At 44.6% G+C, this 23,797-nt stretch overlaps 2 protein-coding genes and 1 long non-coding RNA gene across 5 annotated transcripts in view; 1 reads left to right on the top strand and 2 right to left on the bottom strand.

Moving 5' to 3' along the window:
- Positions 1-23: 23 nt before the first annotated feature.
- Positions 24-13,089, top strand: LOC147914941 (uncharacterized). Its single transcript, XR_015554668.1, has 4 exons — positions 24-298; positions 637-768; positions 4,950-8,620; positions 12,945-13,089. It is a non-coding gene; the product is annotated as an uncharacterized LOC147914941 (long non-coding RNA).
- On the bottom strand, positions 4,284-11,208 carry RSKR (ribosomal protein S6 kinase related). Of its 2 annotated transcripts, XM_004433376.3 has the most exons (13): positions 10,825-11,208; positions 10,747-10,749; positions 10,244-10,483; positions 10,063-10,146; positions 9,861-9,929; positions 9,406-9,475; positions 9,070-9,174; positions 8,848-8,888; positions 8,579-8,606; positions 8,379-8,468; positions 8,203-8,291; positions 7,964-8,074; positions 4,284-7,536 (listed from the first exon to the last, which is right to left on the bottom strand). In XM_004433376.3, exons 1-13 carry the CDS (start codon positions 10,990-10,992, stop codon positions 7,315-7,317), a joined length of 1,320 nt encoding a protein of 439 aa, XP_004433433.2. In that variant the 5' UTR covers positions 10,993-11,208; the 3' UTR covers positions 4,284-7,314. The 2 variants fall into 2 exon arrangements, with proteins under 2 accessions (XP_004433433.2, XP_087296867.1); XM_087440741.1 differs by lacking the exons at positions 10,747-10,749; positions 10,825-11,208 and having other exon boundaries at positions 10,244-10,708.
- The window catches only part of BLTP2 (bridge-like lipid transfer protein family member 2), a 26,171-nt gene continuing 13,661 nt past the window's right edge, over positions 11,288-23,797 (bottom strand). Inside the window, exons 25-39 of one of the 2 annotated variants that reach the window (XM_087440740.1) lie at positions 21,627-21,784; positions 21,148-21,354; positions 17,776-17,875; positions 17,362-17,544; positions 16,865-16,986; positions 16,215-16,370; positions 16,006-16,127; positions 15,253-15,433; positions 14,073-14,159; positions 13,762-13,872; positions 13,486-13,621; positions 13,251-13,381; positions 12,967-13,068; positions 12,550-12,684; positions 11,288-12,130 (exon numbers count right to left, since the gene is read on the bottom strand). In XM_087440740.1, coding sequence (XP_087296866.1) covers positions 11,948-12,130; positions 12,550-12,684; positions 12,967-13,068; positions 13,251-13,381; positions 13,486-13,621; positions 13,762-13,872; positions 14,073-14,159; positions 15,253-15,433; positions 16,006-16,127; positions 16,215-16,370; positions 16,865-16,986; positions 17,362-17,544; positions 17,776-17,875; positions 21,148-21,354; positions 21,627-21,784 — 2,114 coding nt within the window. In that variant the 3' untranslated portion in view covers positions 11,288-11,947. Of the gene's footprint in view, positions 12,131-12,549; positions 12,685-12,966; positions 13,069-13,250; positions 13,382-13,485; positions 13,622-13,761; positions 13,873-14,027; positions 14,160-15,252; positions 15,434-16,005; positions 16,128-16,214; positions 16,371-16,864; positions 16,987-17,361; positions 17,545-17,775; positions 17,876-21,147; positions 21,355-21,626; positions 21,785-23,797 lie in introns of those variants that run through there. The other variant, XM_087440739.1, reaches the window with a different exon arrangement.

Below are 23,797 nucleotides of genomic sequence, written 5' to 3'. Positions count from 1 at the left end.
CGCCCCGGACCGCGGTTCGCGCGCGCTCTCTGCGGATCCCGTACCAAAGACATGGGCAGGAGGGGCGACGTGCTGCAGGCCCGAGGCCAGTCTTATGGCCTCACTTCGGGGACGGTACCCAAGCAGCAGGAGAGTCATGGAGTCCATCCCTCCTGCTTCCAGGAGACCACCCTCACGCCCTGACAGAAAAGTTGTCTTCGTGGCCTGGCCTCAGGAAGTCTCTTCTCCGGTGTCCCTTAGTTACCTCGCGCCTCAGCCTTGACCAGAAAGAGCGGGCCGGGTAGTCCGGCAAGGAAAGGTGAGTGTAGCCTTTTTTCCTTAGGCTTGGTCGGTTCGCGCATAGGTCCTGCGTTGGTGAGGGCCTGAGACGTAGTTCTCAACCTGCGCTGTAATTTAGCCTCTTCAGAATTTTTAGCGTATTCTTGGGACTTACCTTGGGGCCTGCAACAAGTTTACTGGAACAATAGCTAACGGGTATCGCACATTTATTATGTACCTGGCACTGTTCCAAATGCTTTATCGATATTAACTCCTTTAATCCTCGTAAGGACCTACGAAGTAGGTACTATAAATATCCCCATTTTACAGACGAAGGAACTGAGCCATAGATAATGTAATTTGCCCAATGCCGCGCAGGGAGTAAATGGCAGAGGCAAGATGCCAACCCACACTACGAACTACTGCATTCTACTGTCGCTTCAGTCCCCTCTGTATGGGAAATCTACCTATTTAAGAGGAAATTGATTGATTTTTGGAAACAGCCTAAAGGTAAGTATTCACAGTTATAGTTTATGATGAAATGTGTTCCTTTGAACATTCAGCATCTTATTTACACTCTGAAGTCTTAATGAGTTTGGAAAAGGCAATAATCCCAAGAGGAGGAACTGTAATCTGTTATGAACTGTAGGGCCCTCAGGGGATGGGCTCCTCTAGAAACTGCGTTGTCCAATACCTCAGCCACTGGCCACATGTGGCTAGTCCCAATTGAGATGAATTATAGGTGTAAAACGTAAACTAGATTTCAAAGACTTTGTATGGAAAAAGTAAAATATCTTATTTTTTAATATTGATTAGGGCCGGCCCCCTGGCGTAGTGGTTGTTTGGCATGCTTTGCTTCAACCGCCAGGGATTCCTGGTTCCGATCAGGGGTGCGGACCTACATCACTCATCAGCCATGCTGTGGCAGTCACCCACATACAACACAGAGGAAGAGGGGCCGGCCTGGTGGAGTAGTGGTTAAGTTCACACACTCCACCTTGGTGGCCGAGTTCACGGTTCAAATCCCAGGCATGGAGGGATGCACTGCCCATCAAGCCATGCTGTGGCAGCGTCCCACATAAAAATGGAGGACGATGGGTAGGGATGTTAGCTCAGGGCCAATCTTCCTCAGCAAAAAGAGGAAGATGGGCAATAGATGTTAGTGCAGGGTGAATCTTCCTCAGCAAAAAAAAAAATTAATATCGATTACATGTTGAAATGATATTTTAGATATACTGGATTAAATAAAATACATTAAAATTAATTTAACCCATTTCTTTTTACCTTTTTAATGTGGCTACTAGAAAATTTAAAATTACTTATGAGGTTTACATTATATTTCTATTGTACAGCACAGCTCTAAAAACAATGGTCCAGGCCGGCCCGGTGGCACAAGCGGTTAAGTGCGTGCACTCCGCTGCGGCAGCCTGGGGTTCCCCGGTTTGGATCCCAGGCGCGCACCGATGCACCGCTTGTCAAGCCATGCTGTGGCGGTGTCCCATATAAAGTGGAGGAAGATGGGCACGGATGTTAGCCCAGGGCCAGTCTTCCTCACAAAAAAAAAAAAAAGGTCCCAGCCTCAGGGCACTAGAGAGAACAGTTGCCTGAATGGAAAACTGGGAGAAAGACAACATAAGAGCACAAACTTGAGTCTGGGATTGCCCAGGACTCAGCAGAGGGAATCCTAAGGTATGTATACTTCTGGCCAATCGAAAAGATCCAGCAAAGAAAACAAGGGTAGCAAGTGGCACAAAAACCAAGACAGAAAACTCTTAAGTGCCAGTAGTATTGTATTAGCTTGTATTATAGAAATGTGTGAATTGGACTGCTTAGTCCTTGTTGCAGTTGGTATGTCAGATGCCAGCAAATTAGGAGAGAGATGGAGGGGTAGATAAGAGGGAAAATACCATTGTAAATAACATAAACAGAATTGGTTTGTTGGTGTTGTTTGGATAATAATTTTTTTTTTTTTTAAGATTTTATTTATTTATTTTTTCCCCCCAAAGCCCCAGTAGATAGTTGTATGTCATAGCTGCACATCCTTCTAGTTGCTGTATGTGGGACTCGGCCTCAGGATGGACGGAGAAGTGGTGCCTCAGTGCGCGCCCGGGATCCGAACCCGGGCCACCAGCATCGGAGCGCGTGCACTTAACCACCAAGCCACGGGGCCGGCCCTGGATAATAATTTTTTTAATTTGGTGTTTTTCAAATTGTAAAAATAATAGATGCTTGTTATAGCAAGAGAAACAATTCAATGCAAAGATGTATTAAAGGCACAGCCTCCCCCATTCATTCTACCTGCCTGAGGTAACCAATAGTGTATATACCTTTATAAAAACATATATGCATTCACACAGGTTTTTGTCTTCATTTACACACACATATTTGTTTTTCCCAAAAATTAACTGATGTGCAGCCTGGGGTCTCTGGGATTGAGGGCTCATGCCTTTCTTTTTTTCTCTTCTCTTTCCACTTGCATTACTCCTCTCTCCCTTCCAGGTTCCCTTTTTCACATTCTTGCGCATTCTCTCCCTCCCTCCCTCCCTCTCTCTCTCATACACACACAAGGGAGGGGAAGAAGGTATTGAGTCCTTTACAAAAATGGCATTATTTCTTACACTTCTGCATTTTTTTCCTCACTCAATGTCTAGTATAGAGCCTTCTAAGTCAACTGATATAGATCTAATTAATTGATTGGTCATTTCTTATTCCTTGCCCTTTTTAAAAAAATGTTACTTCTCTTTTCTAATTTGTACGAGTTCTGTGTTATAGACATTAACTGTCATCACACTGCAGAATTTTTTAGATCTATTTTTTGTCTGTTGACTTTATTAATGATATCTTTGGCCATACAAAGATAAAACTTTTATGTAGTCAAGATGTTTATCTTTCGTTTTAGTGCATTTGGATCTTATCTGATTGAGTTATTCATTCATCAAATTTTTATGTAAATGTTTTTCTTTTTCTTTTATAGTGCTTTCATTTTCTGTCTTGGTTTAGGTATCTCCTCCATCCCTTGATTGTAGGTCTAGTCTCCCAAATGTTCTTCTAAGGTATTTAATGTTTTGATGATCACATTTAAATCCTTAATGTATCTGGAATTAAGTTTTGTATATGATATGAAGTAGGGGTCCAACTATTTAAAAGCAATTGTAGGGCCGGCCCTGTGGCTTGGTGGTTAAGTGTGCGCGCTGAGATGCTGGTGGCCCGGGTTCGGATCCCGGGTGTGCATCGAGGCACCGCTTCTCCGTTCATCCTGAGGCCGAGTCCCACATACAGCAGCTAGAAGGATGTGCAGCTACAACATACAACTATCCACTGGGGCTTTGGGGGGAAAAAATAAAATAAATAAAATCTTTAAAAAAATAAAAAAATAAAAAAAAAATAAAAGCAATTGTAGTTTTTAAATTTTCGGATTAGAGATTACTTATTTTATGAAAATCAAATTACATAACCCAAATCAGCAACTCTGAGAAGTATCCACCAGGCAGTTGAGTGAACTCAAGGATGAAACTGGAATTACTAGACCTGCTACTGTGTATGATGAAGTACTGAACAAAGGAGGCAGTGTGACAGCAGCTAATCAGTGGAGCTCTGTAAACCAGCAAAACTCATAGAGAGGCCAATGAAATCTAAAATAATTACATGTTCTCAGAATATAAGCAAAACCAACCTATAGGGAAGAAGATAGCATGCATTTTTGTAAATAAATAATCATTCCTGATTAATCTATTAGAACTCTTCATAGGGGTTGTATTAGTTTGCGAGGGCTGCCATAACAAAGTGCCATAGACTGGGTGGCTTAAATAACAGAAATTTATTTTCTCACAACTCACAAAAGGCTAGAAGTCCGAGATCAACATGTCAGCAGGGTTGGTTACTTCTGAGGCCTCTCTCCTTGGCTTGTAGAGACTGTCTTCTCCCTGTAGCTTCACATGGTCTTCCCTCTGTGGGTGTCTGTGTCCTAATTTCCTCTTTATAAGGACACCAGTCATACTTGATTAGGGCCCACCCATATGACCTCATTTTAACTTATATCTTTTTTTTTTTTTTTTTTTTTGTGAGGAAGATCAGCCCTGAGCTAACATCCATGCTAATCCTCCTCTTTTTGCTGAGGAAGACCGGCTCTAAGCTAACATCTATTGCCAATCCTCCTCCCTTTTTTTTTTTTTTTTTCTCCAAAGCCCCAGTAGATAGTGGTATGTCATAGTTGCACATCCTTCTAGTTGCTGTATGTGGGACGCAGCCTCAGCATGGCCGGACAAGTGGTGCGTCAGTGCGCGCCTGGGATCCGAACCCGGGCCATCAGTTGCAGAGTGCGTGCACTTAACCGCTAAGCCACGGGACCGGCCCTAACTTACTTATATCTTTAAAGACCCTATCTCCAAATACAGTCACATTCTGAAGTACTGGGGTTAGGACTTGAACATATCAATTGTGCGGGGCACGATTCAGCCCATAACGGGTTGATAATGCAATGAATATGCTTTTATTTAATTTTTTTTAAAAAGCTTTGACAACAGTTTTACATTAAAGACTCTATTTAAGAACTGAGTAACCAAGGAACTGAGATTACCAGTTTAAGTCAGGTGAACAAATGAACAGGGATGAGCATAACAAAACAGGGGGTGGGGGCAGTGCTTTTCCAAATTATACTTTCTGAAACTTCTATTTTCTATCACACCTTCCAGTCTACCCTGAGAATTGCTGCTGTAGTGTATCACTGATTGAAGAGAGTGTGTTAAAAATGTCCTCATTTGGTAAGAAATGATTCAAACTACACTTACATGATCAAGGTCTCTAAGCTATCTAATATGACCTAGGAAAGGGACCCTAGTGACATTATGTTAACTATGTCCTAAAGACCTTAACCCAATATGCTGCTGTGACCAAAGAGGCTATATGATGTTGGGTGACTTGAACATTTAACACTGGGCTAGACACACAGTATCATAAAATCATCTGCATCTGCCCTTTGAAAAAGCATCACAGAAATCTGAAACCCATCCCTCACAATTAAGAACCAGTTGTTATAACCCCCTCATTTTATACATAGGAAACTAAGATCCAGAGAGGTTAAAATGACTTGTGTAAAGACACTGAAATAGTTATTGGTGGATCCAGGCACCAGGTCTTCTAAATTCCAATTTAGTACTCTCAACTACTATTTTAGAAACCAGTAATTCCTATTTCTAGTATTCAGGGTTATTATCCAATGTGCAGTTCTGGTCACTACAACTTAAAGAAAATGTAAAAAAAGCTAAAAAAGTGTCTAAAGAGAAACAAATGAGATAATCAAAAGGATTAAGGATACATTCTTTTATTTATTTCTATCCCAATCCCATTCCGAAAAGGCTTACAAAGATGCAGATAATATAGTTAGATAAAAAAGATTAAAACAGAAAAATGAGAATAAGGAAAATAAGATTGGAACCAAGAACGGTGCTAGCATACAAAATACATAACATGAAGTCCTAAACACTTGCTGGAGGTGGGCCACAAATTGGGCTCTAAGTGGTCTAGCATCAGTATGAAGAGAAAAATACAGTCACTTGACTATTTAGTGTCTTCCCAAGGTAAAAACCAAATAGCAATTTAGGAAAAAGCACAACTGGGTTCAGAGAAAATTTCACCCATGTATCCTTAAAGAGAACATTATGAATTGTCATGATAAATACCCTTTACAGTATCCACAGCAATTAAGTTTCACAGGGATTTTCATAAGGATTGCCAAAGTGCAATCCAGAAGAAGCAATTCTGCAAGGTCAATAAAATGCCAGCTATGTACAGGGAAAATCAGGTTTAATCCAGGGACAGAATTAATAAATAGAAGTACACAGGGGCTGGCCCCGTGGCTTAGCGGTTAAGTGCGCGCGCTCCGCTACTGGCGGCCAGGGTTCAGATCCCGGGTGTGCACTGACACACCACTTGTCCGGCAATGCTGAGGCGGCATCCCACATACAGCAACTAGAAGGATGTGCAACTATGACATACAACTATCTACTGGGGCTTTGGGGAGGAAAAAAAAGGGGAAAAGAAAAAAAAATGATGATGGAACCATGGAAATAAAATTCAACTGTTTTAAAAAAAAAAAAAAAAAAGGTACACAGAGTACTTTCCAGACTCTCTTTGGTCTGGAAAGAGAGTTCCCATATAACTGAAGAATAATAAAAATGAAGCTTTTGAGGAGTTAAAGAAAAATGAAGAGAAGTCATAAAGGCCAGAAATGTATACAAATTTAAGGTCCAGATGATTTCCCTTACTAAAAGAAAAGGTTCTTGAGATACATCTCTAACCTTAAATCTTAAGGTTAATGTCACGCCTCTTAATCCCTTGGCTTGCCCATCAGAAGCTGAATCCTGGGCTGGCTAGGGAAATGATCAGTTTAAGAATCCTTATGTCTTTCGAAGAGGTTGTTTTGGAAAAAATTTGGATAGCTATTCCAATTATGCCTAGAGAAGACATTTAACCCACCCACGTTTCAGTTCCTATTTTATTCCTCATATTAGGCTATTAGATTCACTATTTAAATTTTTAAAAATTAGATTTATTACAAACTGGCTTTGAGCCCCCAGATCATATGTTTTAAGTTGCATATTTAGGGGTTGAAATGCCAGCTTTTGAGACCTTTGAAAAATATTCATACTGCTTCTGACAAGTCTGTTAAACACACAAATAGCACATTGGGAACCCATGAAGCGTTATTATTGCTCAAGAAAGGAAACATGGCAGAGAAACTAAGGAAAAGTGGAATAAGCCTCTGGCTGAAAGCTTCAAGGTATGAGCACTGGAGAAATGAAGCAAAGGAAAAGGTCAACATTCTGATCTGAGATGTTGAATTGAGAGGTGAGTTGTGTGATGGGGGAAGGGCTAGGGCCAGTTTTAGCTGCCAGCAGCAGAATGTCCAAGATTTGAACTCTGGTACACTTCTAGAAGAACAGGATGGTAAGAGGCTACAAAGTAAAAACAAACTGGATCTTCAGGGTGGTCATACTGAGTTGGCAGTGGAGGAGAGCCTCAGGTTCCCAGATGGGCCCCAGTCTACAGTAGAGGGCCTCAAGCAAGGCTGGGGTGGACCAGGTAGGACTCCAGGTTACAGTCAAAGTCCTTGAAGAGCAGGGACTCTGATGGACTGGGCTGGGTAGCTTGTATCTCCATGACAAAGTTCGCTGGCTGCTTCTGTAGGAGCTCTGGGTCAAAGGCCACACCCCGAAAGAAAGGGTGGACCTGGAAGTGATGCAAATAACGTAGCCGGTGGAGGGGATTCTGGCATAAGAGCTGAAGAGAAATAGAGCATGAAGGATGAGGGACTGGGATAGGAAAAAGAAGCTGAAAAAGGAGAAGGAAGTTCATGGAGCTGTGGAGGGCAGGAAGAAGAACACTAAAGAGTAGATTTGTAAAAAGGGAGACAGGCTAATGTGGGGGTAAAGGTGGGAATAAAGGAACTCGATTGGTAAGACAGCAGCACTGGCCCACTGTCTCAGAAGTGACATGTCTGTTACAGATAGGAAGATTTGGAAGATCAGGAACTCAGGAATGAAATCTGAAGTGCTAGTTAGAGGGCAAGTAGTGAGGTGGTACTTGATCAAGTTGGAGCACCACCCAAAAAATTAATCCGAGGAATGGGGAAATATCACTTCAATGATAGGGAAAGGAAAGAGTGAATGGTTTGGTAGTCAAGATGGAAGGTAGTGCTCACCCTTACCTCATGGAGCAGAAGTGAGAGCCCCTGGTTAAGAGAAGCTGGGATCTCCGAGTCATAGTGGGTCACACTTGCCAACATGGCCACATGATCTCTCTCTGCAGTCACTGGGAACTAAGTTAAGGGGTAGGGGGATGTCACTCCTCAGTAGGAATAAGGCAAGATTTCCTAAGGCCTTCCTTCTTCCCACCACAGGGCAAAACTCCTGTCTTGTCTGCCCAACATCTCTACCATTCTCTCACCTTTCCAGTTGCCAGAGAGAAAAGCAAGACACCTACGGACCACCAATCAGCAGCATGGTTGTAAGGCCCTCCACTCAGGACCTCTGGGGCTACAGATTTGAAAGATACTTGTTACTGACATCCATTGGCTATCCTCCTGCCCAATGCTTACCCACCAGCTTTAGCCTCTCTCTTACCCATGTATTGAAGAGTGCCACAGATAGTATAGGCTTGAGATCCCCGGGGCAGATGGCGGGACAGACCAAAGTCTGTCAGTTTCAGATGGCCTATGAAAGATAAGGTAACAGCACCACTCTGTTCGACCCCTCATCAGCCATGACTTATTCCCAAACTGAGGTACCTCTCATTCTGGGGCTAGGAAAAGAAAAGGACTTACCTCGTTCATCCACAAGGATATTCTCCATCTGAAAAATCGCAGGTGAGAAGTTATTATTTATCCTCTTCCTTTCAACTCTCTTTCATCGTGTATAGCCCCACAGCTGAAGATGATGCCCTACTCAGCATTCAAGTCTATACTTGGAAGTCCCCTTAACACCCATAAGAGCCCCAAAGTCACCCGTTCTCAGGTCCCCCCTGCCTTCGGACCTGTTGGAACTTCTCACTGAGCCCTCTCCTCAGACAAAGATAAAAAGCACTTAACTCTACCTTTACATCTCGATGGATGATGCCCAAGTCATGGAGATAGCCTGTGGATGACAGCAAGCATGGGGTGTGCTGAAAGTCTCCTGTCCTTTCTGATTTCCCTGGTAGTCCCCACCCCATCCCTCTCCCTGTTCTTTGACCTCCAGAATTAATATCAATTCTCTTCTCTCTGTTCCCCTCCCCTTAATCCTTCCCTCATTTCCATGCCACTCCTGTTTCACTTACACAGCACTAGGACCAGCTCAGCAGCAAAGAGGCGGATGGAAGCCTCAGCAAAGCAGCCAACAGCAGACCACAGGGAGTACAGATCTGTGCTGCAGTAGCTGCACACTGTAAAGCACCAGAAGTTTAGGCAATATTTGGGGGCTGCTGTGCTTGGGCTCAAGGCACTGTAGGCCTCCTGCCCAAACTGATGCCACCTGCTGTTCCCCCTCCCTTTGGGAGAGAGAAGTGCTATGAGAAGGGTAACAGCAAAAGCAGAACAAGCCAAAGGGATAGGTAATCTCAAAGGGGGAGTATGGTAGAAGGACCCATGGGAATGAGGAGAGGCCAGTCACTCACTAATGAAGAGATGCCGTTTTCCCTGCCAGCTGTCCCCCAAACTGTGTACAAAAGGATGGTTGATCTGTCGCTAGGGACAAAGAAAACAGGAAGTTAGGGAGGAACAGGGTCACTGAGGATCAAGGCAGCTAAGAAGTCAGGATTTACCTAGCTGTGCAGAAAGGGAGCTGCTGCTCCACCTCTCAGTTCAGGTGCAGTAAATAATTGGGACTGCTTGCCTGGTGATCCCGGAACCAGCATAATACTAAGGCACACACACACACACACATGCTGGAGAGATTTCCCTGGCAGGACCTAGAATAACTCTGCCGGTAGCTACTTTTCCCAGGATCTACTTTGGCTGAAGCAGAGGGAGGGAGCAGAACCAAGAAGAGCAGGACAGTTGGATAAGAAAGGTGTTTCCTCCACCTGTAGTTTAGTTCTTCCTAGGATCCTTTCCAGGGCTCTGTGCATACCTGGATGCTAACCTCCTCTTTGCACTGCCTCAGGATGTCTCTCTGTAGGACCTTCACCTTGGGCATCACCTGTAAAAGGAGAGGAGTGATGACTCCTAGAGGGGAGTAGTGCTACTGAATTGTTTTTTCTTCCCAACCTTTCTGGAACCAAGATCGGAGGCAAGGACTAGAAAATAATGTGGAAGAGTACATAGATCCCTACCTTCACTGCAAATACTGCTTTCTGGCCACAATCTAGCACCTTGAGGACAGTTCCAAAGGACCCTTTAGCCACAAGGCCTAAAATCTGTACAGAAAAATGGAGAACAGGGCAATTGAGACTCCAGTTGTTTCTAGATTTCTCCCCAAGACTGAGACCCCTTCCAGGGATTCCAATGACCTACCTTCAGCTGCTGATGCCCCCTAAGGGGCCTAATGGGGAACTCCGGCAGAAAGAGGTTGATGAACTGAGGCACTGGCCACTCAGACAGAGGCTTCTCTACTAGCAGTGGGACTGGCTGCTCCTGCTGCAGGCACTGATGCCCCCGTAGTCCCCACAGCTCTTCCAGACCTGACCTGGTGGCCCCCACAGCTGACCAGAGGCTCTTCCAGCCTCGGACCCAGGGACCCTGAATGTTGCCACCCTGCCGAGAACCAAGGGAGCCACTCTGAAACTTCTGCCCCTGAGGCATTACAGGTTCTGCCCTATGCAGGCACTCCCTCAAATCTCAACCCTAGAGATACATTTTTGAGCACCAGGCAAAATTGCCACCACTCTTGCTTTGGGCCAAGACCTAGATTTCCTGGACACAATCCAAATCATCTAGCAATCTTGGACATTTTCCCTATGAGGCATCAAAGATTCAGCCTGCACCGCCCCCCCCCCCCCGCAGTGGGTGTCACTAACCTGCTCCTCAACAGTCACTTCCCAGGCCTCAAGCCCATGCTTCTACCTCCCCTCAACAGCCAGAGCCCCACAGCCTACCTTATGAGCAGCCGCCACCCGGGTGTGTTGCCCTTGCTGACAGCTTACTGCTCCCATCCCCAGCCTCTGCCTCCTCTCGCCTTCCACTAAATCTATCCCAGTTACATAAGCAATTCCTCCCCCTGATGCTGCATTACATGTGAACCCCGCCTCTTCTTTGCTCTTCATGACTAGAGATGCAAGTGATGCAGCCAAACCTCACCCTTATCCCTAAATCCTATTCCTCCCTGATTAAGAATAGGCTTTTATAGCCAGAATTAAAATGCGCATGGACCTATCAGCATGGGACCAGTGTCACGTGAGAGCTGGGAAATATATGTGATACAGCTTCAAGCAGGAGGGAAGAGGCCACTTTCATTAAAGTGGCAGCTAGAGGATGTGTATCGGGATGATACGGGAGGGAAGGACACAGACAGGTTGAATCCATGCACTCAACGCAATTGAGAAAAAAAAAAAAACAGCATCAAATTTAAAATATATTTTTTCTCTTTAAATCATCTTCTTACCATTCTCCAGAGCATACTCCAGGGGGACCCATGGCCAGCCCTGGCTCCTATTGCCATCCTCCCATGTGAGCTTGGCACAGATTGGGGAGGGGCTGATTCCCCCCAGAACACTAATACCGCTTTCATACAAGGCAGTGGAATGAGGGACAGAAGATCAGTCCCTCCCCTTAACTTTCTGGCACAGAAGGAGAGCAGTTACACTTAGAAATATATATATTTATATATATGCGTATTTATAAAAATTTATCACACTTGATCAGAACTGCCCCCCATCCTTTCAGTTGACCCCAAGGGAACCAGGTCCTAGCCCTGGGCCATTCCCTGGATCTTGCTCTCTTGATGCCTCTCTGGCCCTGGGCCTGCTGATCAGTGTGAGGTAGAACTCAGCATTATTATTATCCACCATGCTCTGTAGGGAACAGGCCAGCTGCTAAAGAGCAGTGCCTCTCTCCACAGTACCCTGTGGGCTCCTGATCCCCACAAATCCTGATGGATGAAGGGAAGCGCCTCCCACCCCACAAGTCCCTGAGGCCTGAGCCAGAGTCAGACACCCCACAAGTCCCTGAGGCCTGAGCCAGAGTCAGATCCTGTACTGCAGCCACTCTTGGATTGCTGGATCACTTGCGCCTGCCAAAGATGGACTTCTTGCCAGGGTTCTTGTTGCCCACGCTTAAACCGATGAGGAGCCGGGCTTTCTCCTCCTCTTCCTGCTGTTGCATGTTGAGATCTGATTTAGTTTCTAGCTTTCCCCGGACCTCAGACCCTGTTGCGGGCTTCAGCCTTAGCTTCTCTTTTATTACCTGACAGATCAGAAAGGAGTAAAGGGGAAGGGAAATATTAGTGGGATAGGCAGAATAAATCACAGTGAACCAAGTCAATAGAGATTTATTAAACTTACATGAAGGTACGATGGGGCAATTCAAATTCTCTGCTTTCAAGAAGCTTACAGTCTAATTAGGACCCATTCTAAACCTGAGGTTGTATCAGCCCTCAGTTCCCTAAATACCAAAAGTAGTTAACATATATGAAACACTCAGTAAACATTCAAGTGAATCATCTGAGCAAGTCATGGAGAGGGCAGGGATAGAAGTTGCTCACTTCATTCACCTGCCCCTTCCCAAGGCTGCTTGTTAAAACATCCTACAATGAAATGCTCCTGAGCAGAGGATCTGCTTGCCCGCTCCTGCTAACCGAATAGCCATGAACTCTGCCGGGATACCTGGGCAACCAGGGCTTTGCGGCTGTCCCTCTTGACAGCCATGGCAAAGTCTAGCCATGTCCATGTGTTGTTGTGGTACTCCAGACAGGGCAGCACCAGGTTAAGGTCACCCCAGTCCACACTGTTCTTCTCACCCTGCAAGAGAAGGAGGGGGAGGGCAGAGAGAAGAAGGAAAAAATTAATTAGCTGCCATTTTTAGTCCAAGTCTAGTACCTTCCTGCAGCAGCAACCTACAGATACTGATTTTCCCTTACCTCAGTCTGATAATGGTACCAACTCCTGAAGGGAGCAGAAGGAACAGCAGATTTATCATCCATAGACTAGCTTCAAAAGCTGGACTCTCTCCCTGTCTTTAATCTCTGATCTTATCTGATTCTCTTCCCACCCTGTTCTAGAAAGTGCAGAGAAGAAGCATACCTTGTAGCTGACGCACAGTGGAACCTGTGGAATCTTTATGTAGATGAAGGAGTTGTTCATGGCAGCTCGCTCTTTCATCTTGTCAATATCATCCACAGGGTGCTAGGAAAGGCAAGAAAGGAGTTGTGAGCCCCTGAAATAATCAGAAGAAACTTAGGACCCCAAACATCACCATCTCCTTTCACCCCTGGAGTAGACTCAAAGGAAACAAGAAATCCCCAGCCAAGCTGACAGAGTACCCCAGGACTCTCCCATTTTTCTATCATCAGGGGCATGTCTGGTACCTCAGGTGCTTTGCGAAATGACCTTCTGACCCCAGAACTCCGATTCAAGCCCTGTGCCACACCCTTCCCAGGACCCAGTGGTGCTGCATCATCTGTTGCAATCAGCTGTCGAGGCTTCACCACTGGTATTCCTATGAAAAAGCAAGCACACCAGCTGTTTTCCTCTTTCTGAAGCTGCAGCTGTCTCTGGGGCTGCTACCTCAGTCTTCTGAAGGTCCACCATAAAAGTTCTCACCAGTAGTCACCAGTTTGGACTTATCTTCTTCATCACCAACCTCATCATCTTCCACACTTCGGCCAGGAAAGAAAAAGCCCATTATTCTATGGAAGAACTGGTGTGTCAGCTGGATGGTGAGAGGCACCACATTTACCTAAAGAGGAAAAAGGCTGAAGAAGCAATTAAGCTCAGACATCATCCCTCAGTTTACCTACCCCTAACATAGCATAATAAACACACAGATAGCTTTCGACTGCCCTTTGTTGCTGGGTCCCCAAAGGAGTGTTTACTAACCTCAAAGTGCTCCTTAACAGAGATACCCCCAACAGGGGGCCGGACTTTGCTGAAGAGGCGGAGAGCTAGCTGTCGCCCAGACTGGCAGGAGCTCTGGGGCCGCAGGACTACCTGTACGATAGAGTGATAAATCAACCCACAAATCCTCTGCGCACTGAGAGAAGGAGCAATGGTCTTGCTAAGCTGGGCAAGCTTTCACCATCTCAGATCACCACACTGTTTCTCATAGTGGGTTTAGGTGGAAGAGCCATTACAAATGCCCTGTGCTAAGAAGCATGTGAATAGGCTAGGAATGGGGAAATAAGACTTGCCTTATAGACAGCATTGGGGAGGAGGTTGTTCATAGTGAACCAGCCCAACTCAAGAAGATGTTCTGCTGTGTCATCAGACTTATTCACCTATAAAGACAGATTCCCCCCCACCCACCCAATCCATTATAGTAAGCCTTTTTCAGGATCTTGCTAGAGAATGGCTATATATCCTGTTTGTTGTCAGGTTCTCCATATGCTTAATCTCAACGTTTGATATTTCTTTCAATCTCATACAGTCAGTGCACCCTCTAATCCAGTGTTTCTCATGGGTGCTACTGGCCAGAGCACTAAATGCCAGTAGTACTTCCCAGTCACTGTGACATTCAAAAATGGTTTCATTCATGGGGCCGGCCTGGTGGCGTGGTGGTTAAGTTCATGCACTCTGATTCAGCAGCCCAGGGTTCATGGGTTCGGATCCCGGGCACAGACCTATGCACCACTCATCAAGCCATGCTGTGGGGGCATCCCATATACAAAAGAGAGACAGATGGGCACAGATGTTAGCTCAGGGACAGTCTTCCTCAAGCAAAAAGAAGAGCATTGGCAACAGATGTTAGCTCAGGGCCAATCTTCCCCACCAAAAAAAAATGGTTTCATTCATTTCCAAACATCCCTGGGGGAATAATGTCCTCTCCTCCATGCCATGGCTAACTGCAGGAAAGCTGAATGCCAGTATAGAATTAATGGTTCTGGGCCGGCCCCGTGGCTTAGCGGTTAAGTGCTCGCGCTCCGCTGCTGGCGGCCCGGGTTCGGATCCCGGGCGAGCACCGACGCACCGCCTCTCTGGCCATGCTGAGGCCGCGTCCCACATACAGCAACTAGAATGGATGTGCAACTACGACATACAACTATCTACTGGGGCTTTGGGGGAAAAATAAATAAATAAAATCTTTAAAAAAAAAAAAAAAAAAAAAAAGAATTAATGGTTCTGTTCTGAGTTGGACTTGGAAGAATACTTCCCTCTGGGCCACATTTCTAAGGATAATCTTATTCAGTGAGGGAAGTATTTGATCAATCTATTATTTAATATTACAAACAGATGTGTCTAAGGGAACCATCATGATTATTAATGATAGAAACATGAGTCATATAATAATTGGCCCCTTTTTGTGAATTAGACTCCTGAGATAGGTCAATGCCTCTCAACACAGCTGCCTTTGTGTGTCTATATACCCAATACCTTGCTGTAGAGGAACCGCTGCAGCTCCAGTTCAGCAATTCCAAGCTGTCCATCTTCCTCTGTCAGGCGCCATCGTGCCTGAGCAAAGTAGAACTCGGTACGACGGACCACGCTCACATCTTCCTGCTGCTTTCGCAGCTCCATCTTGTTGGCCTGCTGCAATTGGAAATCCTTAAAACACCTATAAATGGACAGGAGGGCCAAAGCCATTAAGGGCAACAACATTCAGGCTGTGGGTGGGGTGGAATGCTCGAGAATGAAGGAGATAAACCTAGAGATGGACCTATTCTGGAACAGCTGTTCCCTAAGTTTTTTCCACTGGATTCATTGTGCCTCACACCCTGGGCCATGGGAGCACAAATTCCATCTTTCAGTTCTAGAGCTTCCTAATAAGGTAGTCTCTTTCCACTAATAACCACTATGATTGTATCTGCAATTGTGTTCCTTACTGATCAAGATATTTTATTTTCAGTTCAGATGCACTGTATCAAGGCCACAAAAGTGATCTTTCCCAACTACCTATTTTTCTCCTTTCCCAGGAGGTACTCTATTGAGGATCCAAAGGAAGGGCTCTCCTGTTCTCAACCTCTTGGCTAAGTCCAGTAAGACTCATTCCAGAAGACATGCCTGAATCTAATACATCAGCCTTTGATAATGCACACTAGACCTAAAGACCATCAGAACATGGGCAAGGAAGAGAAACTTACTGCAGCTAGGGCACTGGAAAAGGGCAGGGAAAGAATGTTATGGCACCTGATGAGGATATTAAGCTCTTCACTTTCCAGCTGTAAGTTGGCCTTCTCCTGGTTTAGCTGCAACTGAAGCTTTTGATTCAGGTCAAGCAGGTTCTCATTCTTGCTGTCATCCTGCAAAGACTAGGCAGCCAGGACACGAGAAACTTGAGAGGAGATCTCCCTCATCCTAGGAGACCTCCCTATCCTCAGACTACCCAGGTTAACTACCTTCATGATAGAATACATCTGCTTTTCCAGCTGCCGTATCTGGGCCACATGCTGCCGCACAGCCTCCTGCAGATGTAATATGCTGCTACGCTGCTCCTCAGGATTGCTAGAGATCTCAAGCTGGAACCTGACCCGCTGCTTCTTCTCACTATGCTCCTGAAGGAATGGAAAAGGAAATGAACAAGACTTTCTAATAGACAAGTCTTGTAGTAAAGTGAAATAGAGAAAGGAACAAGAAATGGGGATCTCTTCTGGAAAGCTCACCTTTATCTGTCACCATTAATAGCAAGAGTAAGGGGTAGGCCAATGCAGAAGATCTGGCAATGTGTATTTCACAATAAACCAGTCCCACAGGGTAGGGATAGAGGTGGAAGTGGGGAGTAGTTATTGTTTTTAAAGGTACTTAAGTGGCTGAGGAGAGAAATGACCAAGAAAAACAATCAAGTAAACAAGCTTTATAGTCTCAGGGACACTCAGACCTTTTCTAGACAAGTGAAATTTCAACTGCTGCTGCTGACTAATAGAGAATATACTAACCACAAGGCCCTTTTTCAGTCTGAAGCATGGCTTTTCTTACTGGACCCAAATAAAGGACAAGGTCTGCGGGCTCCTGTGAGGCTAACTGGCATTCCACAAGGGCCCATGCTCACCTTTCGCTTGGGTTCTACATGGAGCAGCAAGTTGTTGACAATGTCCAAGATCATGGCATACTGAGCCGGGTTGGTAGAGATTTCTAGCTCATGATGGATGAGGGTGAAGGTATCCACAGCCCCTAGGGTAATTGTTAGCAACTAAATAAGAGGCTCAAGTTTCTCCCTAAATATCTATCCCATGTCCTAACCCATATTTGTAACCACCCCAAATTATGTTAGTTAACCCCATAGAAAGGGCTTGATGAGAGATGCTCATAGGTAGAAACATGTTTGCTCATTTCACAATCAAACAATACCCATTCATCCCAGTTCCCTCCAAGAGTACAGGTCATTCTCTCATAGCAGCATGTACAAAGTGTAGAGCAAAGTGAAACGTTAATGCCCAGTGCACAATGGGACTCTTAATTACACTACTGCCTCAAAACCACTAAGGAAATTAACTACTTTCACAAGTTCCCTAGTCCCCTCCTAAAAGCTTTTCAAGCCCTGAATACCTTCCTGCTTCTTTAGGAGATCTTCCTTTTCCTGGTTCTCATGAACCTCAGGTGGCTCTATCTGAGTTGCCAGCTCAGGATCAATGTCATGGCTGTAACTAATATAGTACATTCGGCAATTGCAGCGTGAAATGATTCGCTGGACTTGCTGGGCTTGTTGCGCCTCAGCTGGCTGGTTCCAGTCTGGGAAGAGGTGGGAAAAAAATAAGAAAAAGATTCTCAATAGAGGTACTGTGAGAGCCTCCAAGCTGCATGTGATGTCTAGGGAACTCCAGACATTTGCTTTCAACCTCACCTAACACAAAATGGTCCTACCCCAGCATATACTGATCTTAAGAGTAGGTAAGGAAATGAGGCCCATTTGGGATACACCTCTGCTCTTAAACAAATGATGAGGAAGACGGGAGAGCTGACCTGTGGTGGTGGTAACCATGCCTCCCACTGCCTGCCCGCTCTCCATCAGCTCCTGCACAGAGTCCAGACTACGCTGCCGGTGCTCCTCAATATTTTTCACCTGCAGAGAGAGATACAGGCACCTTTAACTCCTAGGGGATCAGCAGCTTGTCCTGGCCAACTGGGTCACAGATCTCCATGATGCAAGTAGTTAGACTTACTGTCTAGAGTTCCACTGCCTGGAATAGCTTGAAGGATCTCCAAGAGTAGAGGACATACATATCTCTCACTCCTGGCCCAAACCACCCAAATTCTCCAAACCCGACTAAGTTACATGCACATTTTGCCAGGCCTGCAGACCTCAGATCAGAAAAACAAGCTAGGTTAAAATCAAATCATGTCCCACATCACACCCGTTAGGATGGCTACTATCAAAAAAAAAGAAAATAACAAGTGTTGGCAAGGATGTGCAGTAATTGGAACCCTCGTGCATCGCTGGTGGGAATGTAGAATGGTACAGCCAGTGGAGAAACAGTATGGCAGTTCCTCAAAAAATTAAAAATAGAATTACTATATGATCCAGCAATTCCACTTCTGGGTATATACCCAAAAGAATTGAAAGCAGGGCCTAGAAGAGATATTTGGCATCCATGTTCATAACAGCATTATTCACACTAGCTAAAGTATGGAAGCAACACAAGTGTTTATTGATGGATGAATGGATAAGCAATATGTGGTAGATACATACGATGGAATATTATTTAGGCTTGGGCCGGCCCCGTGGCTTAGCGGTTAAGTGCGCGCGCTCCACTACTGGCGGCCAGGGTTCGGATCCCAGGCGCACACCGACGCACCGCTTGTCCAGCCATGTTGAGGCCGCGTCCCACATACAGCAACTAGAAGGATGTGCAACTATGACATACAACTATCTACTGGGGCTTTGCCGGCGGTGGGGGCCAGGGAGGAGGAGGATTGGCAATAGACATTAGCTCAGAGCCGGTCTTCCTCAGCAAAAAGAGGAGGATGCACGGATGTTAGCTCAGGGCTGATCTTCCTCACAAAAAAAAAAAAAAATTTTCAGATTTAAAAAGGAAGGAAATTCTGATACATGCTACAACGTGCATGAAGCTTGAGGACATTATACTAAGTGAAATAAGCCAGTCACAAAAAATATTTATATATAGTATGATTCCAGTTATATGAGGTACTTTAGAGTAGTCAAAATTATAGAGACAGAAAGTACAATGGTGGCTGCCAGATAATGGAGGAAAAGGGAGGTGGGGAGTTATTGTTTAATGGGTATAGAGTTTTAGTTTTACAAGATGAAAAGAGTTATGGAGATGGAGGGTAATGGCTGCATAACATTATGAATGTCTTTAATACCAATGAACTGCACACTTAAAAATGATTAAGATGGGGGGCCTCCCAGTAGCGTAGTGGTTAAGTGCACACACTCTGCTGTGGCGGCCTGGGGTTCACAGGTTCGGGTCCCAGGCGCAGACCAATGCACCGCTTGTCAAGCCATGCTGTGGTGGCGTCCCATATAAAGTAGAGGAAGATGGGCATGGATGTTAGCCCAGGGCTGATCTTCCCCAGCAAAAAAAGAGGTGGATTGGCCACAGATGTTAGCTCAGGGCTAATCTCCCTCAGGAAAAAAAAAAAAATGATTAAGATGGTAAGTTTTATGTTATGTGTATTTTACCACAATAAAAAAAATTAGAAAAAAAATCACGTCACGGGCAAAAAATTTCATCAAAACCAATGACTTGCCCACCCACTTTCTTATTCATGTGTTTATGTTCTTGCTGTTTTCTGTCTTCAGACAGACAACCACTCTGACACTGTTGCCATGGAGGAAGGGCACTGAATCTTTTGACTCTCTCTGCCAAGCTGAAGTCAAAGCAAATAATACAATGAGTGATATGGAAGACCATAAGCAGATCTGCCCAGTCACAAAAAAATTCATGTAGGAAAAGCAAGATCAAAGTCCCTCCCACCTAAGCCAAGGACATTCTACCCTAATACTAATATCACAGCCTAAGGGGGAAAGAAAGAGTTCACTTCCAAAAGAAGGCATACCTAAAAGAACCAGAGGCCCAGAAAACGCCAGATAGAGAGATCTTGCATATCACATCCTGCCCACCTCTGCATGAGTAGTTAACACTTCTGTGCCTGCCTCCTGAGACAACTGGTAAAGGGCACTGCTTGCCTGAACCACCGCTCTAATATATCAGCATGACCTATCATATTACCAATAACCTGACCCTTACTTGGCTTGACATCTGATTAAATGCTTATTACCTCTTACATAATTAACACTTGAGGTTTCCTGGATTGAGCCCTAAGGTCGTTGGAATAAGAAGCACCAGCCAGGGAGGAGGGAAGAGAGATTAGCTTTATCCCCATTGAGTAGAATGGCAAATGAAATTATCACATTGGTCCTTATCAGATATAGCTGGATCCAGTAACTCATTTGGGTGTACCATGCCCAGCACAATGTGGACACTTAACACCTGTTAAGTAATGACAATACAAAATATTGGCTAGGTACATCTCATAACCATTAGATCTCCCAATAAGTCTGATGATGTAATATCCTAGAAATTATAGTGCAAATTCAGTTTTACCAAGAAGCTAAAAAGAATATTTACAGCCTAGTCCCTAGCAACTACTCACAATCTCACTATCTAACAAAAACATTATCTTGACACATACTTAGACCTCCCCAGACATACTGACTTTTAAAAAATGATAAGATTACTCTCCATCTGAATGAATTTCAAAGTACATTCTCATTTGATCCTTTCAACAATCTTGAGAGGGTGAAGAATTAACTCCATCTTACAAATAAAGGTAACTTGCCCAAGGGCTCATGGCTACCATAATGGCAAAGCTGGCATTAGAACTCACATAACCTGACTCCCAGACAAGCAGTCTTACTATTCAACCTTACTGCCTTGCTGAAACAACCAATCAATCATGTTCATAAGAGAGATCAGAGAAAGGGCAGATAGAGAGCTTATTTAAAATTCTCAGACTGACTTACTGCCTGTTTTCAGGCTGCCTGCTGAGTAGTGTGATCTTATTAATAGGGGTCAGCAATCTTTTCATAAGTAAAAGTTCCAACTCATTTTATTCTAGTGCTGGGAAATGAGAACTTCCCTTGCAATGAAATAGAAAAGCATGAGATTAAAAATGTATATATATATTATATGCTCACGAACACAGACCAGAGACTGCCTACGATTCCTACATTCAAGATGTTACCAATCTCATTATTCTGCTAAGCTGGTAGCAACAGGTACTGTCAAGAATCTTGCAGGTATTCCGGTAGAAGGGGCCAACTAGGGAAAACTGGGGATATAATAGGCCTTCCCAGCCCTGCTGACTAACCTCTAACCAGAGCTGTCGGCCATCCTGCTCGGTGGGGCTGCTTTCAGTGGTGGCAAAGTACTGCATGCCATCCAATAGGCAAGTCCAGGATGTCTTTTGCTTCAATGTGTCACCATACCAGGCTGGATGGTGTTGGCACTGCAGCAGCTGGGCTTTGGCAGCTGACACAATGACACAGCCTTCTGTCTCCGCTCCACGAAGAACCATCTATGCCAGAGACAGAAGCAGAGTCACAGCACCAGGGCCACCATGGAAGATAGGAAGGTTAGTGAAGGACTACCAATGACTACAGCTGAGTCTAGTTCTGGTTTACTGAGTGAACTCTACTGGCTTTTAGACATGGAAGTGATTATCCATGATACCTCTTGAATAATTCTTTGGGGCTCTATCTACCCATTCTTATTTAGAGGTGGGGGAAAGTGAACACATATGATTATCATCTAGCCCAAAGTTGGGGTGCTCTGGTAAAGAGAAGGTACCTGGCAGTTGACCAACTCAATAAGGCAGTTTCGGTTATATATATCATCCGTCTGGCAGGCAGCAATACCACACAACTGGTCACTCACACCTGACTCCTCTTCTGTGAACACTACAAACCTATCTGTCTCTTCAATCAGCTTCTGTAACATGTAGGCACCTGGCAGAGAAATACGAAGAGGGGAAAAGTCTCAGTCTTAAATGAATAGAGAACACAGCCGGGGCCAAACTGATCTTCCTTCAATTTCTCTGGCTAGGTTAGGGCTACAACATATTCTCCTCAACCTGCATCTCCAACCCACCCCATCCACCCCCTGACCCCTGAGGGCAAAATAAGGTTTGTCATTTCATTTTCCCCCCAATTTTAATAAAAATAACAGATTCCCAAGAGAAACTTAGAAATGCTGCATAAGTAGTTTTTTTGTTAAGCAAGCCACCTCTGGATTACTCTAGGATCTTTTTTACCCCATTTTTTTCCTTTTATTTTCACTTAATATTATTTTAAATGCTCTTTGTTGATCACTTCTTTCAATAGGAATCCACTCCCTTGCCATCAGAGCCATTGTGTTCTCCTAGCTCTACAGCTTTCTTTCATTGTAACTCTAGATCCTCTTCCTTCTTACAGGTCTTAGAAATAAGTATCTCCTGGGGCCAGCCCAGTGATGCAAGCGGTTAAGTGCGCACGCTCCACTGCGGTGGCCCAGGGTTCGCCGGTTCGGATCCCAGGAGCGCACCAACACAGTGCTTGGCAAGCCATGCTGTGGTGGCTTCCCATATAAAGTGGAGGAAGATGGGCACAGATGTTAGCCCAGGGCCAGTCTTCCTCAGCAAAAAAAAAAAGAGGAGGATTGGCAGATGTTAGCACAGCGCTGATCTCACAAAAAAAAAAAAAGAAGAAATAAGTATTTCCTAAGGTCTATCCCTTCTCTTTCGTCCTCTTTCTTCTAATGAGTTTGTCTAACAGAGTTATGGTTAAGAGCAGTCTCCAGAATTAGACTAGTCTGCTTGTGTTCAAGATCCTATCTCTGCCAGTTACTTGACTGTGACCTTTGGCAGCCTGCTTTAACCTCCCTCCGTGTCTCAGTTCCCTTATCTGTAAAATAACAGTAACTATCTCAAGGTTGTTGAGAAAATATAATGGGATAATATATAAAACTATTTCGTAGATTACCTGCCACACAGTAAGCAACTATTATTATCTCCTTGACATTAACTCTTAGCTCTATGCAGAACTTCCCAAGCCTCTATCTCTAGCCCTAAGCTTACAGACCGTCATTTCCAGCTGTTTGTTAGACGTTACCTAGATGTACTACTTGCACCACAAACTCAGCATGTCTAAATGAACAACCCTACACCTCCCCAAACCTGTTTAGCCTTTGGCTCTCCTATTTCTGATATTACTGTTACCATCATACTAGTCACCACCCTCGAAGCCTCAGTCATTGTCACTTGCTCCCTGTTTTAACTCCTTCTTCCAACCAGTTACCAAATCTCTTATATGCACAATAACATTTCTATCCATCCCCTCATCTACATTCCCACTGCCTTTACCTAGTTCAGGCCCTTGTTGCCTCTTGCTGAAAAACCATAATAGTTTCCTAATTTGTCTCCCCACCTCCAGTTTCTTCCTCTCCAGTCCTCCACTGCACCAGTGCCAGATTTTATCTTCCTATAAGTAAAATTCTTATGATGACACACTCCTATTCAAAACCCTTCAGTAGTTCACCAGTGTCTACTGAATAAGGACCAAAAACTCCTTAGCTTTGTATAAAAAGGCCTTTGATAGTCCACCTCCAGCTTTCCTTTCCAGCATCTTCTCTCACTCCTCTCTAGCTACTCTCTATGTCAACCAAAACAGACTGTTCACTTTCCTTTGAACATACTGAGCTTTACCAACTCCACTCCTCTTCAGGATATCCCCTCTGCCTTGAATGCTCCTCCTCATTTCCACATGTTCAAACCATACTAAGCCTTCAAGGTCCAGTTCAAAGTCTACTTCCTCAATAAAACCTTTCCTGATCGCACTCCCTCCTTCACTCAAGTCAAGAACTCCCATATTCTTTAATTTCTCTCTTGTGGCATTTATCACTTTTCACCTGGTTCTTCAACTCACCGTGAACTTGCATTCCTCTATACTTGTTATACTCTCTCCCTAAAATGCCCTCTCCTCTTT

This window comes from Ceratotherium simum, chromosome 16 (assembly GCF_057802395.1).
Source record: "Ceratotherium simum simum isolate JZ-2026a chromosome 16, ASM5780239v1, whole genome shotgun sequence".
Classification (NCBI taxonomy): domain Eukaryota; kingdom Metazoa; phylum Chordata; class Mammalia; order Perissodactyla; family Rhinocerotidae; genus Ceratotherium; species Ceratotherium simum.
The sequence above is the reverse complement of the archived record's forward strand: the minus strand, read 5'-3'. Positions and strand labels throughout refer to the sequence as shown.

What these genes read in the sequence shown, in the direction of transcription:
- RSKR (XM_004433376.3), bottom strand. Translation starts at nt 10,992, where the DNA reads ATGAAGAGCAAAGAAGAGGCGGGGTTCACATGTAATGCAGCATCAGGG. An exon ending in TATCCTTGTGGATGAACGAG is followed by an intron (nt 8,469 to 8,578) that starts GTAAGTCCTTTT and finishes TATCTTTCATAG; the next exon opens with GCCATCTGAAACTGACAGAC. An exon ending in TGGCACTCTTCAATACATGG is followed by an intron (nt 8,292 to 8,378) that starts GTAAGAGAGAGG and finishes TCAAATCTGTAG; the next exon opens with CCCCAGAGGTCCTGAGTGGA.